The sequence below is a fragment of the Chinchilla lanigera genome, unplaced genomic scaffold (genome assembly GCF_000276665.1).
Source record: "Chinchilla lanigera isolate Chin_1 unplaced genomic scaffold, ChiLan1.0 scaffold00110, whole genome shotgun sequence".
In the NCBI taxonomy this organism is placed as follows: domain Eukaryota; kingdom Metazoa; phylum Chordata; class Mammalia; order Rodentia; family Chinchillidae; genus Chinchilla; species Chinchilla lanigera.
This window is the reverse complement of record NW_004955511.1, coordinates 4029657-4044584: the sequence shown is the minus strand read 5'-3', so window position 1 is coordinate 4044584 and position 14928 is coordinate 4029657. Positions and strand designations below refer to the sequence as shown.

At 46.5% G+C, this 14928-nt stretch overlaps 1 protein-coding gene and 3 non-coding genes across 4 annotated transcripts; 2 read left to right on the top strand and 2 right to left on the bottom strand.

Moving 5' to 3' along the window:
* Nucleotides 1–95: 95 nt before the first annotated feature.
* Trnar-ucu lies at nt 96–180 on the bottom strand. The gene is given in 2 exon segments: nt 96–131; nt 144–180. It is a non-coding gene; the product is annotated as a tRNA-Arg (tRNA).
* A 188-nt stretch (nt 181–368) lies between these two features.
* Nucleotides 369–441, top strand: Trnav-uac. Its single transcript has one exon. It is a non-coding gene; the product is annotated as a tRNA-Val (tRNA).
* Nucleotides 442–724: 283 nt separating this feature from the next.
* Nucleotides 725–797, top strand: Trnav-uac. The gene has a single exon. It is a non-coding gene; the product is annotated as a tRNA-Val (tRNA).
* Nucleotides 798–13432: 12635 nt separating this feature from the next.
* LOC102011465 (olfactory receptor 4D9-like) lies at nt 13433–14368 on the bottom strand. Its single transcript, XM_005408064.1, has one exon. The coding sequence runs from the start codon at nt 14366–14368 to the stop codon at nt 13433–13435; it is 936 nt and encodes a 311-aa protein (XP_005408121.1).
* Between the last annotated feature and the right edge of the window lie 560 nt (nt 14369–14928).

The following is a 14928-nucleotide window of genomic DNA, read 5'->3' as shown; positions in this document are numbered from 1 at the left end:
GCGGCGCTTTCCGGGAGCGCGGCGGGCGCAGGGCTTCGGGGCCGCTACTTTCTACCCTCGCTCCCGGTTTTATCTTTCTTTTGTCAAAACAAAAGCGACTCTGGTGGGACTCGAACCCACAACCTTTGAATGCCTCCCCTGTCTAGAAGTCCAATGCGCTATCCATTGCGCCACAGAGTCAGACGCTCACTGTGCGCCCCGCGCTGCCTACATCTGCGCCCGCGCGCGCTCTCGCCGGCCGCGAGCCCGAGGAGCCGAGCCAGGGCCGAGCGGGCGGGAGCCGCGGCGCCGCCGTCCCCCAGGAGTCCTGGGCCCGCGCACGGGCTCCGTGCGGGGTTACTGGGCCCGGGCGCGGCGGCCCAGCACGTGGTTCCATAGTGTAGCGGTTATCACGTCTGCTTTACACGCAGAAGGTCCTGGGTTCGAGCCCCAGTGGAACCAGCGTGGCTCCGCCAGAATTTTGAAGGCGCTGCTCAGCGCTGCTTTTGTGGCGCAGAGTGCTGGTTCTAGGTTTCGGGATCCAGAGGTGCGGCCGTGTGCGCTGGCTCCGCTGCGCCAGCCGACTTCTGCCCTAGATCGTGGCCGCGTACCGCCGGAGCCCCGCCCCGCTTCGCTTTCCTCGCTCCTCTCCTTGCGTGCGTCACCGTGCGTTTACCTCCTTGCGTGCGTGCGTGCGTCACCGCGCGTTCATGAAATGGCCGCGGCCCGACAGTCACTCCTGCACGGTTCCATAGTGTAGCGGTTATCACGTCTGCTTTACACGCAGAAGGTCCTGGGTTCGAGCCCCAGTGGAACCACCGTGTGAGTTCTGCTCCTTTCGGGCGGAAGTCAGCTTTTTGCCAGCTGGGTTCCTTTCCAGGTTCCCCGGGCGCTTGCAGCGCGACGGCACCGGCTGGTTTCCGGCGCCCGGGGCCCCCGGTTCCGCCGCCTGGCGACTCCTTGGAGGCGCACCAGCGCCCACTGCGCCTGCGCAGCGTCTGCCGCCCCTTTCTGGCCGCTCCTTTCTCTCCTCCCGGGTCGAGGGAGGGTCCTCGGGAAGTCGCAGTGCTGCGTCTGCGCACTCCTACTTTGCTGAAATTAAAAATAAATTTATGTCATGCACCAAGTATAGGAAGCCCTCCGAGTTCCTTCTTTGCAACTCTTTCTTGCAATTTTCTAGTGTTCATGTTTTCTTCGTCATCTCTAGGTTTTCTGTACAGATTTAGATTCAGCACATTTGGACAACTTTTTCCCTTTTATTTTCCTGCTTTTGCCGCGGCGCCCTGGACTCCAGGCTGCAGCCTGCGCGAGCTCTGCCCCGAGGCCCCCGTTTCATCTCCTGCGTGCGCCTCGGGAGCGCTGGCACAGGGTTTAATCATGCTGGCAGGCTTGGCTTCGTCATCCGTTGCTTATTTTTTAGGAGAAGGGGAGTAGCTTTGAACTTCCTTGCTCTTCCTCCTCCGCCGCCCCTCCCCCTCTTCCCCTCCTTTTTCTTCCTCTACCTCTTCCTCCTCCTCCTCCTCCTTCCTTCTTCTTCCTTCTTCTTCCTTCTTCTTCTTTTTGGTCTCATTTGAGCCAAGGTTTCATTACGCTGTTCAGGCCGGCCTTGATCTCACTTTGTAGCCCAGGCTGTCCTTGAACTCGCGTGATCCTCCTGCGTTAGCCTCCTGTGCTCGGTTTTCCCCAGATGGTTCTCTGATGAGTTTTCCTGATGCTTACGTCTTTGCCGCGTAAGAAGTCTCTGTCCCCGGGTAGGCCCCGAGGTGGAGATTTCACGGGCTTCTGCTCTAGAGCCAACCCGGGACCGCTGAGGCCACCCCGGCCCTGCGGCCCTCACAGTGGGCCTGCTGCGGGCTGCTGGTATGGGCCTGGGCCTCTCCGCTGCGCAGTGGGCTGAAGGCCGGAGTTCACCCAGCTAGCACCACCCATGTGACTTACATCTGGCACTTTTCCTTAGAAACAGTCTTAGAAAACGCAAAGTGTGGAGCTCAGGGGGCTCTTGCTTCTCTAGGTCTCCCTGCCGGGCTTGTCTTCGCCCGCTGCCTCTGCATATCTTCTCTTCGTGCACAGCTCCGGCCCCAAATCCCCCCTTTCTGTAAGAATACCCATTATACTGGATCAGGGCCCACACTGGTGACCAGACTGGTTTTTCTTTTTTGCTGAAAATAAATTTTATTTTGTGTTTTCTTGTCAAGATTTTTTTTTATGAGTACATATTTGTGATACATAGTGATTACATTCACTGTGGGAATAGATACATGTATATAACACATTTCATGTCTTCTTATTCCTGTTCCTCTCTTCTCTCTCCCCTCTTCCTCCATCTGTAGATCCTCTTCCCCTCCCCATTTGCAAAAGATCTATTGCGATGTTGCCTATTGTCTTTTATTTTGAACTTTAAATTATTTATACTTTGAGTTTCTCATATGAGAAGTTACATGATATTTAAGGTTGTACATCTGATTTATTTCACTCACATTATGGTTTCAAGATGCATCCATTTTCCTATGAATGACTAGAATTTATCTTTCTTTATGACAGAGTAGTATTCCATGGTGTGTAAACAGCACATTTTCTTTATCCATTCATCTGTACATGCACATATAGGCTGCTTCCAAGATTTGGCTTGTATGAGTTGTGGTGTTAAAACATGAGTGTGCATGTATCACTGTGTGTGACCCTAGTGACTATATTTTAACTTGTTTGGGCCTTTAAGGACTCCATCTACAAATAAGGTCACCTTCTGAGGTGCTGGAAGTTGGGATTTCGGCATAGGATTTTGGGGGGACACAATTCAACACATAGTATAAGTTGTCCAAAACAGAATGTGCCATTTTGCCCTCAAACACAGGCCAGAAGTTTCAGTTCATCCTTGTCAGGCTTACACTCAGAAAGTGCACGGCAGAAGGGACTGGTGGAGGACAGCTGCTCACCTTATGGTAGCCAGGAAGCAGAGCGAGGAGTTGTGGGAAGGGAGGGAAGCACTTCCGGGTCACCGCCCAGTCCAGGCCCCTGACCGCGTCAGTCGGCTGCAGCGCTTCCCCCGCTCGGTCACGTTCCGGAAGCCCTGAATGGTGTGCCCAAGGCGTCCGGTCCCCGGGCTGCAGCAGGCCCAAGGGTCAGGTACATTGAGGTGAGCGTGCTTCCGAGAGAAAGACCTGACGCAGAGGCGTTTAAACTGTTTGCTCGTCCCGTGAAGTTAATTTAACCCGCCCTTTTTTCATCGCTCAGAAGAGGAGGAGGAGGGGCTATGTGGCGTTCATCTCCGAAGGTCTCCAGCAACCTCTCGTCGGCGAACGTCTCGCACGTGTCACCCCTCCTGAGCTTTGAAAGGCAGGGTTCGGAGGAGAGCAAGACGCAGCCCCGGGGGCCGTGTTTCTTCTGGAGGAGGACAGAGGAGAAGCAGTGGTCACTGGCCAGGCAGAATTTCTGAAATACTACACAAAAGGGATGATCCCTAAACTGGACACTTAGTATGTTTGACTTCATCAAAGTGAGAAACTTCTCTAAAGAGACACTGTTCCAGGAAAGGGGAAGTCACAGGTTGGGAAAAGTATTTGTAAAAGGCTTGTCTGATAAAAGGCCTGTGTTCAGCACTTGTTTAAAGAATGCTTGCAATTCAAGAATAATAAAACCAACTGCTGAACTAACACAGGGGAACGGGTCTGAGAACAGGCGTTTCACCAGAGAAGAGATGCAGATGACCAGGAAGAGCTCAAAAAGGTGCTGAGTGCTATGAGTCACTGGGAATACGCCCTAGGTCACAATATAGCGCTGTATACCTATCGGAACAGTGAAGACACAAGAACAAAATGATAAAGCTCACAATACCCATTGCTGGCGAGGATGAGGAAGAACCAGAACTCTCACACGCTGCTTTGTGGGGGCGCAAAATCACACAGCCGCTTGAGGAGACCATCACAGAAAATTCCCCCGTCTCAGGTCTGCAAACTGGAGGCCCGGGAAGGTCAGTTGTTTTAGTGCACTGGAGCTGCTGTGACAAAAATACCATGGGCTTGTAAGCAACGGAAATGTGTGTTTCAAATTTTTAGTGGCTGCTGGGTGTAGTGGTGCAGTCCTGTCATCCCAGCACTTGGGAGGCTGAGGCAAGAGGGTCTCCAAGAGTTTGAGGCCAACCTGGGCTACATAGTAAGAGTCTGTGTCATCATCCCCCCCACTCCTCCAGCACCACAAAGGTCTGGTGGCTAGAAGGCCAAGATTAAGGTGCTGGCCGATTCATTGTCTGGTGAGGGCTTGCTTCTGACATAGACAGAAGACACTACCTGTCTTTCCTCAGATAGTGGAGGGGCAAGTGCATGCTGGGATTTTTTTGTTAGTGTGTTCACAGGACATAGGGTTACAGTGATTGTGTGGAGGTGGTGCGTAGCGCGTCTTCATTAGTTTTACTTGACCTTCCCTTCCTCTTCCTCCCCTCTCCATCTCTTGGTCCCCTTCTCATTTGCCAAAGATATTTATTTATTTAGCTCTTCATACTTTGGAACAGGGGCTTTTTTCTTTTTCTTTCTTTCTTTCTTTGAGAGAGTCTTGCCATGCTGTTCAGGCTGGCCTTGAACACACTGCGTAGCCCATGTTGGCCCGGAACTCCAGGTAATCCTCCTGCCTCACCCTCCTGAGTGGTGGGATTACAGGTGTGCACCACCACACCTGACTATCTTTCTATTTTCTGATGTCAAATTCGATCTCCTTTTTCAGAGCACTATAGTTACTGTTATAGAGTCTGTTCACTTCTCTTTGTTCACTTTGTTAGGTTAATTCCTAAGTACTTAATTTTTTTTTTTTTTTGGTTTTTCTCCGACCTTGCGCTTGCCAGGCAGGCGCTTTTGCCGCTGAGCTACTAAGTACTTAATTTTTGTGGGTGCTGTTGTGAGTGGTATTACTCTCCTAATTTCTTTCTTAGGGGATTCATTAGGGGTGTACCAGAATGCTATCGATTTTTGTTTGTTGGCTTTGTATCCTTTTTCTTTGCACCTAGAAAGATTCCTATCGTAGCCAGTGGGAGTGTTGCCACCACAAACGTGTATGTAGGGGCATATGTATACATGACTGTCTCTTTTGTGTGCTGACTCAGACTTCATTTCCTTTGGTATACTCAGGAATAGAGCAGCTGCTTTTTAGTTTTTGAAGAATATCCATTCTGTAATGTCTATACTAAGTTACATTCCCCTCCATGGTGTATAAGGGTTCCTGATTCCTTTTTTTTCACATCAGCACCAATATTTGTTGCTTTTTACATTTCTTTTGATAGTAGCCATTCTAACCGGGGTGAGATGGAATCTTATTGTACCTTTGTGCTTCCCTGATGTTTAATAGTATTGGGCATTTTGTCTTGTATTATTGACCATTTGTATTTCTTCTTTTGAGAAGTGTTTCTTTAGATCTTTTGCCCACTTTAAAAACTGGATTACTTCTTTCTTGTTTTTAAGTTTTTTGAGTTCTTTGTATATTCTGGAGATTAGTCCTCTGTCAGATGAATAGTGGGCACATACTGTATTTCTCCCGTTCTATAGCCTGTATCTTCACTCTACTGGTTGTTTCCTTTGCTGTACAAAAGCTCTTTAGTCCAGTGTTATCCTGTTAGTTAATTTTTCCTTCTAGGCTCTGTGCTTTCCGTGTGCTAATATCCTAAGATTTTCTTCTAATATTTTCAGTATTTCAGGCCTTACATTACATAGTGACCTTCTTTATCCCTTTTAAAGTTTTTTTCTTCAAGTCTGTTTTGTCAGATATGAGTGCAGCTACTTCTGCTTGCTTTCACATTCCACTTGCTTGCAATATCGTTTTTCCGTTCTCCCACTTTCAGTCCATGTGTCTTTACAGGTGAGGTGAGTTTCTTGTAGGTGGTGTTTTGTTGCAACGTGTTTTTTAAGCCATTCTGCCAGTCTGTATTTTAATTGGAGCATTTAGTCCATTTACATTCATTTATTACTGAAAGGTATAGACTTGTTCCCATAATTTTGTTGATTTTCTTCAAAATTTCTTCATAATTTTGTTGTTATGAATATAACAGAGTAGGGCAGAGAGAGACACTGGAAAAGAACCAAAATAAAGTTTTAAGACTAAAAACCTCACAAGTCAGATTTTAAAAATTCAGTTGAAAGTCTTAATAACATTCCAGGTCATGCAGAATAGAACACAGCAGAGCTTGAAGGTAAGTGTCTTGAAACATTCGTTCAGGAAGAAAAACATATTCCTTGTTTAACAACCTACTAGTTTATGCCTATTTGGACTTGTGACTAAGATATACTTTTCTAACTTATGACTGAGTCATGCTTTTGGACTTACGACCCTCCATCTTGAATTGGATTTAAGGTCCCCCTATTTTTTTTGTACAGTTCTGTACATCTTATTTATAGGCGTCTTCATAGATTCTTTCTTTTGTGCAGTACACCTTGTTTGGACAGAACTGTAAGTTTTGCCAATTGTACTTACAGTACAGTACTGTAGTTTTATGTTCTGTTATCCTTACAGTACTGCATAGGAGTTATGCAACTGGAAGCAAAGTCATAAAGTTGGATTTTCCTTCAAACTTTGTTACAGTGCAGTACTGTAGTTTTATGTTCTGTTATCCTTACGGTACTGCATAGGAGTTATGCAATTGGAAGCAAAGTCATAAAGTTGGATTTTCCTTTAACCTTTGTTCATAATATTGTGATGCACAGACTATATACAATTGCTCATCTAGGGACCAGTCCATTTAAAGACCTGTTCTCAGGATGGGAGGTCAGTCATTAAGTGAGGAACGCCTATAGTGAAAAAAGTAAGAAATAAGACACACACTGGGTGGATAGCACGACACACACTTGAGTTTGTGTGGCCACATGGCAGGAGTGTTAAAAACATGGGTCAACCTGCAAACTTCATCTGCCACATTGATGGTCCCGGAGTGGGTTTCACTGGAATGATTGTTTGGCAGCTATCTTTGTCCCTTCCGAGAGATTAGAAGATGTCATATAACACATCCAGGCCTTGACTAGCTATTCTCAGTGGGCCTTAAATGACACCTCTGGGATTTCTCTTCTAAATAAAGAAGTCAGGTTAATGAGGCAAGCTGTCCTCCAAAATCAGATGGACTTGGACATCCTTGCAACAGCAGAAGAGCAAACTGTGTGATCATAAATGCTGGATGTTGTGTGTGCATTCCTGATCCTTCTGTTAATATCGCAATGGCTGTTCATGATGTTGGAGGGCAGGTTAATGCCCTGGCAGATTGAGAAGCTCCCTGGACCTTCTCCTTAGCCTTCTTGTGAGAGGGACTCTTCCCACTGACTCTTCCTGCTGGAAACATGTGTTGACCATATTAGTAGTAGTCTTGTTGATCTTATTATTTGGCCCATGCATACTTAACTGGTGTTTTGACTTTGTCTCCTCCAGACTTAAAGCTATATGCCTACCCAAGATGAGATGCCTGAGCTCCATCAGGGGTCTCTCAGAAGACCCTCTGAGGAGTATTTCTGACTGCCAACCATGACTACAACCCCTTCCAGCCAGAAGTAGCCAGGGTGGTCTTCACCCAGGCCCCCTCGTGGTAGTTAGGGACATACTTGGGGAAATGTAGGCAGCTAAATCAGGTAGAAATCAGTAGGCAGTCAGACAGAATGAGCTCGTGAGGGAGTCAGTGCTGCAGATGAGAATACATGAAAATTGTGGCTGGAGGAACAGCTAAAGAAGATCAGACCTCAAGATAAAGTCACAGTGGCCAGGCCTTTACACCTCCTGAAGAGATAACCAACAGTTTGAGATTATACTGCAGTTAGCATCATCTAGTCTAGTAAGTCCAGATAGGCATCAGACGGCCAGGTCAGTGACCAGGACACCTGGGCCTGTTCCTCCTCAGAAATGTTTCTGTTCTTTCTATGTCGGAAGTTCTCAGAGGGTCTTTCAAGAGGCTCCTGATGGACATCAGGCATCTCATCTTGGGTAGGTGCATAGCTTTACATCTGGAGAGGACAAAGCTGAAAAACCGGAAGTCACATATCTTTGCTGTGTTCCTCACATCCCTGCTGGGCGATTCTACTTGTGTAATCTCATTAGTTGAGTATAGTTTGCCCCACACTGTACCCATCTCATGATTTTGCTCTATAAAACATTCTTTGAAAAGTGGCCTCAGTGGCAGCTCACTTTTGGGACCCCTCCTGTCTCTCAGGAGTGATCTCTTTATAAACCTTTCCTACTCTTAACCTCCGTTGTCCCTTGTAATTCATTCTTCAATATTTGGGGGATGTGAACTTAGTACATCTGACATTTAGCAGGTTAGGAGTTAAATTTCTCCTGTATCAGCACACATTTGTGTTTCTGTGCTTGGTTTGTTGCACTAAAGATAATGTCCTCCAGGCACATTCATATTTCACATAACAGGTTTTATTCTCTCCTTTGTGGTACCTGGTGCCTCACATATGCTAGGCAAGCTGTCTGCCCTGTGAACTCTATCTCCACCCCAAGTTTCCTTCTTTTTGAAGGCTGAATAATATTTCACCATATGTATGTACCACATTTTCTTAATGGTCTGTTATGGGCACAGGCTGGTTTATTATCTTGGCAATTGTGAATAATGCTGAGTGAACATGGGGCTGTAGATAACTCCTTGATATACTGATTTATGTATTTATTCATGGTTTGACATAGGGTCTCACTGTATAGTGCAGGCTGGCCTTGAACTCATGGCAATCCTACTGCCTCAGCCTCCCAAGTGGTGGGATTACAGGCATGGGCCACCACAACTGGCTTTGATTTTTATTTCTTTTGGATATAAACACAGCAGTGGAATTGCTGGATCACATGGTAGTTCTATTTTTAACTTTCTGAGACTCCTTCATGATATTTTACAGCCTTACCCACAGCATACGGTTTCCTTTTGCCTACATCTTTGCCAGCATTTGTTATCTTTTGTCTTTTTGATGAAAAGTAGGGATGTGAGGAATATAGCAAAGATATGTGACTTCTGGTTTTTTGGCTTTGACTTCTCCAGATGTCACATTATGGTTTTAATTTCTATTTATCCAAACATTAGTGATGTGCAATATTCTTTATTTGTACATCTTCTTTTGAAGAATGTCTGTCCAAGCCTATTAAAACCGCATCCCATTTTGTAGTGTTTTGGGGATCCTTGATTTGAAGAATGGTGATAAGGAGCAGGTTTTTCTGAGTGTTGCTCACAGACCATCTGTCAGAATTGGAGGGGATGGGACTGGGGATTTAGCCCAGTGGCAAAAGTGCCTGCCTGGCAAGTGCAAGGTCATGAGTTCGGTTCCTGGTACCGGACCAAAACCAAAAAAAAAAAAAAAAAAAAAATTGGAGGGGAGGAGAGAGGAAGAGGGTACCGAGGAGGGGTCTGTTGGTGGGCACATAGAAAACCGTGGAACTCTTTTGGAGTGAGTGCCTGGGATTTTGTATTTTCATTCAACTCTTAGATACTTTAGATGAATTTTTTTTTTTTTTTTTTTTTTTTTTTTTTTTTTTCTGGTACTGGGAACCGAACTCACGACCTTGTACTTGCCAGGCAGGCACTTTTTTTTGCTACAGGTCTTGTTATGTAGGCCAGGCTGGCCTTGAACTCACAGTGATGCTCTTGCTTCAGCCTCCCAAATGCTGGGATGATAAGCATGTGCCACCATGCCCGGCTGTTAGATGATTCTTACACCCACTGAAATGTGGAAACTCCGCCCCGGTGTAGGATACTCTTGGGAAATCTGCAGCTGTGATCTCTAGGGCCTACAGGACGCGCCAGGAGTGTGTCAGGGAAATAACTGCAGAGCCGCTCCTCTGATGATGGTAAGGTTGACATATAAAGTAGTTTCAACTCCTAAAACAGCTCTGTGTTAGGGAGTGGAAGGGATCTGATAGGGTTTGATCGTTGACCTCCGGAAGTAAAACCTCCGGCTCTTACAGGCCGGCCCTAGGGAGAAACGTGGAGAAGGAATGGCACCACCTAGCGGTGAGAAAGAGTTACAAAACATTTTACCGGGGAAAAAATTTCTCCTGTCCTATTTTCCCCAAAATAAAACCTAACTGGAAAATAAACTGTAGCATGATTTTTCAGCGTGCTTGTTATATAAGCCCCACTCCCAGAATAAGCCCCAGGTAAGAGCCTCAGCCAGATGGACGCATTTAGTGTGACCGTTACAGTACATGATGGATATATTAAATTATAAAATACTAATATATGACTATAAATAAATATTGACATTAATACTTAAATGATAATATAAATTGTAATTAAGTATTCATAAGTACTCAAGCGGGCACCTTTGGACAACAATAAACACCTTTGTGAACTGATGAGCTTGAGGTTTATTACCAAATGACCGGTGGAGTGCAGTCGTGTATAGACACCCGGGAAACGACCTTTCCAACCTGAAGCTTAGCAGGAGATCGCAGACCCCAGCTCCCGCCTGGGTGGTGGTCCTGGGAGAGATCCTGAAGCAGATGACCCAGCTAAGCTGGGCCCAGATTCATGACCCTCGCAAACTGCGACAAATGTGTATTGTTTTCAGCCACTAAATTTTGGGGTAATATGTCATACAGCAATAGATTAGTGATACAGGACTGAACTAATAGACTATTTTATTGGATGAAATCTATGTTGACAACATTTTCTTTCAGAAAGACAAGTAATGCAGCAACAAGAATAAAACTCTGTAGCTCTCTCTAGTATAATGTTTTGTGACTATAACTGCATGGGTAATTAAATATCCTCTGATCAGCCTCTTAGAAACTAAGCAGAAGCTGCTTGAATCTTTCCTGAATTTCTCAAAGAATTTCAGAATGGCAAGATCGCTCCTAAACCAGCCAGTTTGTGTGGCTAGATGAATTTATTTGCTTAGGTGAATTACTGTGGAAATTTAAAATCAGTCTTCCCTTTATAGAAAAAAAATGCAGATGGTCGGACCAAGTATATGTCAGCTGGACAGGTAAAACTAGAATGTGCTCAGTGTCTAATTGCTCCCTAAGAAAATGTCTCTACCTGAAAAAAATACAGATTAATGCAAAAAATCCTTTGCTGTTACATTGAAAGGGAAGTAAATTTCTCCTGCCTTTGATTGCTGCTTTTCCCCACTATATTTGGTGAAGTTATTTTGCTCGTGCAGCAGTAAAAGGCCTACACTCGGGAACATCAACTCTGTGCAGGTCTTAGGGCACTTAAAATTCTGCACAATCACCAGGGTCTTGGTTGAGGTAGACTCCACAGAGAGACAGAGCAATAGGTATCACTGCCAGAAAGGGCCACTCCAGAGGGTATGGGGAGCACTGATACCAGAGCAAGGGTGGGGCCGGGCAGTGTGTGGTGACTCAGTAGCTGCAGATGGAGCCAGCCAAGGATGTTTCATCATTAGAGTCTTAGTGCTGCAGAAGTACGCCCAGCATTGGGAAATAGTTCACAACACTGCTGATTGGTGGAAATAGCTTAGAACCCAACACAGGAAAGATCAATTGACAAAGAAGACCCTCATCTGTAAAGGAGTTCTTGCATTAGTAAACTTCTGCAGCTGTCTTCCTTGAGGGCTGTCTCTGTAGTCTCCGGACCAGTCTTTGTAGACTCTGCTGCGCAGTTCTACCTCTTTGCGACTTCAACTTCTAGTCCACAGCCATCCTAATCCCTGGGTTTACTTTGGCCACCTACACTTCCTTTAAATTAATTTTTTCCCCTTTCATAATCATTTCTGTTTGGGTCTCTGTGATTCCCAAGGGTCTACTAGTCCTTCCAGCAAACAAATCTGTGTCAGCAACATCCTAAACTGGGCACGGTGGTGCATGCCTGGAGTCTCAGCTACTTGGGAGGCTCAGGCAGAAGGATTTCAAGCCTGGGCAATTTAGTGTGAGATACTATCTCAGAGGAAGAAAGGGCTGGGGATGCAGCTCAGTGCTGGAGTACTGGTCCAGCACACATGAGTCTCTGGTTTGATTCTCAATACTGAAAAAAGAAATCTTTCTAAAAGCAGTGTCCCACTCCTTGTCACCTGTCCAGTGTGGAGTCACACGTGTGGAAGAGACGTCCAGAGGTCGCCATTTTCCCTTTAGTTTTTGGAAACACAGCTTGATTACATTCTGCAGGCTTCCTCTAAATTAGGTGCGGCCATGTACCAAGAGCTAGGCGATGGGATGTGGTCCTGAGCTACCCACTCTTTCTAGAACTGGCTGGTAGACACCTTGTCACTCTCTTTTATGTTTAATCCTTTGTCCCTTCCTCTATGTGCTTGGTGAATGGAGGGGATTCTGAATGAAGAGCATTCTGTCCCTTCAGAACAGCACCGTCTTGTGACATGAGCAGGAAATAAACGTCTGTTGTGTTAGCCTCTGATAGTTTGGGTATTTCTGCTACAGTAGGTGGCCTGCTGTGCTCAGTCCATGAATACCAGCTGTTTTGGCTTGAGATTTACCATAGCGGGAAACATAGACCAATAATGTCAATAGATCCCAGTTAAATATAAGCTGCATTATCAGACAACTCTTCTCCAGCACCCGATCTTTCCACTAGAGATTACTAAGTCTCAAATTCACTGATTCGACCCGCTTTCTGCTACCTTTTTTTTAACCTGTGAATGAGTTGAGAGGAAAGTACAAAGGAATGGTGAAGCCCCAGGTACAGACACTCTGGGAAAGTTGGCCTTCGCTGGCCTGGGAATGTGACGACCTGCTGCGAAATGGGGAGAGTGTTGCTTCCCAAGGGGCACCCGCCTTTGCCCAGGCTTTTCCTGAGTCAGGAGAGCTGCCCATCACCGCCGCTCACCAGTGATGTTTCTACAGGAATACTTCCATAGACAGCATCGCCTCCTTCTCCCAGGAGGAAACCATGGGCTCCAAGTCATCTGGGGATCCTCTGTCCCTAAGAGGAATAACAGATCTGCACAGGTCCGGGGCCACACATGGAATTCTTCTCCCCCAATTTTTAAGTGTCAGCCACCAGTGTGGATCCCATGCGTGTATCACTTACTGGTCACAGCAGGCGCACGCTAACACGAGCGTGGCACACTTGTGCGCCGTTCTTTCCCTGTGCACCTGCTGTTTACTTGGACTGTCCTCCTCTGCCTTTCTCTCCTTCAGAAGCTCCACTCACTGTCGGATATTGTTGGAAGCTCTCAAGGTGCACACATTGTTTCCCCAGCACTCCTTGTCTTTATTCGTGCACTTTGACGGTGTGTCCTTAGGGCAGCACACTTCATCCTGTGTGGCAATCTGAGCCCCAGTTTTGTCAGGGACAAAATACATGCTTTGTAACTATGCGTGGGATGGGTAACTGAAAGTGAGTAGTGGAAAACATGAATGGCTTTCACCTTAAATCATATAGACCCCTGCATGAGTTGTAGGACCAACTTATTTTAGGACTCCGTGGTAGCCGTAGAGACCCCGTGCTTTTGGCAGGCAGGCAGTTCTTTCTTTCTCGAGAAAGTGAAATTCAAAGTCTGTCTTTAACTTTTGAGGCTGTCTCATCGTTCATTTAAATCTTCTCTGAAGGCCTTAGTTGTTTCTTTAACTTCCACATGGCTGACTTCATCTCCTGGTTCCTCAGGGTGTAGATCAGGGGGTTGAGCAGAGGGGAGATGACCGTGAAGGTGACGTGGATGGGCTTATCTGCGGGGAGGGCGGTGAAGGGGCGGGCGTAGACGTAGATGCAGGGCACAAAGTGCAGCGTCACCACGGTGATGTGGGAGGTGCAGGTGGAGACGGCTTTCCTCCTGCCCTCGCCTGTGTGAGACCTCAGCATTGTCAGGATGACCATGTAAGATATGAGGAGAAAGAAGAATATTAACCAACTGACTAAGCCATTGTTGGAAATCATCAAGATCTCCAGAGCAAAAGTGTCAGTACAGGCGAGCTTGAGGACCTGCGGGACATCGCAGTAGAAAGTGTCGAGAACGTTGGGCCCGCAGAAGGGGAGCGGGAGCAAGAGGGCGATCTGCACGATGGAGTGGACGAAGCCGCCCAGCCAGGAGGCCGCTATTAACCCAGTGCAAACACCTCTGCTCATGATGGTCACATAGTGCAGGGGCCTGGAGATGGCCACGTAGCGGTCCAAGGCCATCACTGACAGAGAAAAAACGTCTGCTCCCCCCAGGAGGTGGAAGAAGAACATCTGGGTGACGCAGCCATGAAAGGAGATGGTCTTTCTCTCTGACAGAAGATCGATCAGGACCTTAGGCACAGTGACAGAGGAGAAGCAGATGTCCAGGACGGAGAGGTTGCGAAGCAGGAAGTACATGGGGGTGTGAAGGCGGGGCTCGCAGGTCACGGTGACCAGGATGAGGAGGTTTCCCAGCAGGGTTGCCACGTACACCGAAGCCAAGAAGACAAATAAGACCCAGCTGAGCTCTCGGGACTGAGTAATTCCCAGAAAGAGAATTTCTTTCACTCTGGTGTGATTTCCCAGATCCATTGAATCACAGTTCCTGTTTAGGGGACATCTCTGGAAAAATAACAACACAGTGACTAAATGATGTGCACTAAAGTCCAGTGTTATTATTTCTTAGGTTTTGGCTTAGGTTCTAGGGGGAAGTTCAGAAAGAACACGCGCTGTGCTTGTAATGGCGGCGCTGCTGTTTGGGACAGACCATGCGGGATTTTGACTCAGTCATCCAAGCAGACAGATTCTACCCCGGAACTCACTGAAGTGCAGCCATGCGTCTGGGAACCCGTTCATTTACTTTCAATGTGAAATCTGACACCTAACATAATAAAGCAGATGCATAAGTTTCACTGTTTGGGGAATTTATGTTCACAGAAGACATCATGAAGAGAGTTAAAAGTTTACCTGAACGTGGAAGAAGATATTTACATTTTATACTGGGTTTTATCTATATACTTGAGAAAAGATTCATATTAGGAATATATAAAAAACTTATGCAAGTCAAATAAAACTCCCAGATGACCCCAAACCCCAAATGGCAAAAGAGAGAAAGCAGTGCTTCACAAGAAGATGCCAATTCAACTCCATTA

Bases quoted from the DNA above. Each gene is read 5' to 3' on its own strand.
- LOC102011465 (XM_005408064.1), bottom strand. From the start codon at position 14,368: ATGGATCTGGGAAATCACACCAGAGTGAAAGAAATTCTCTTTCTGGGA.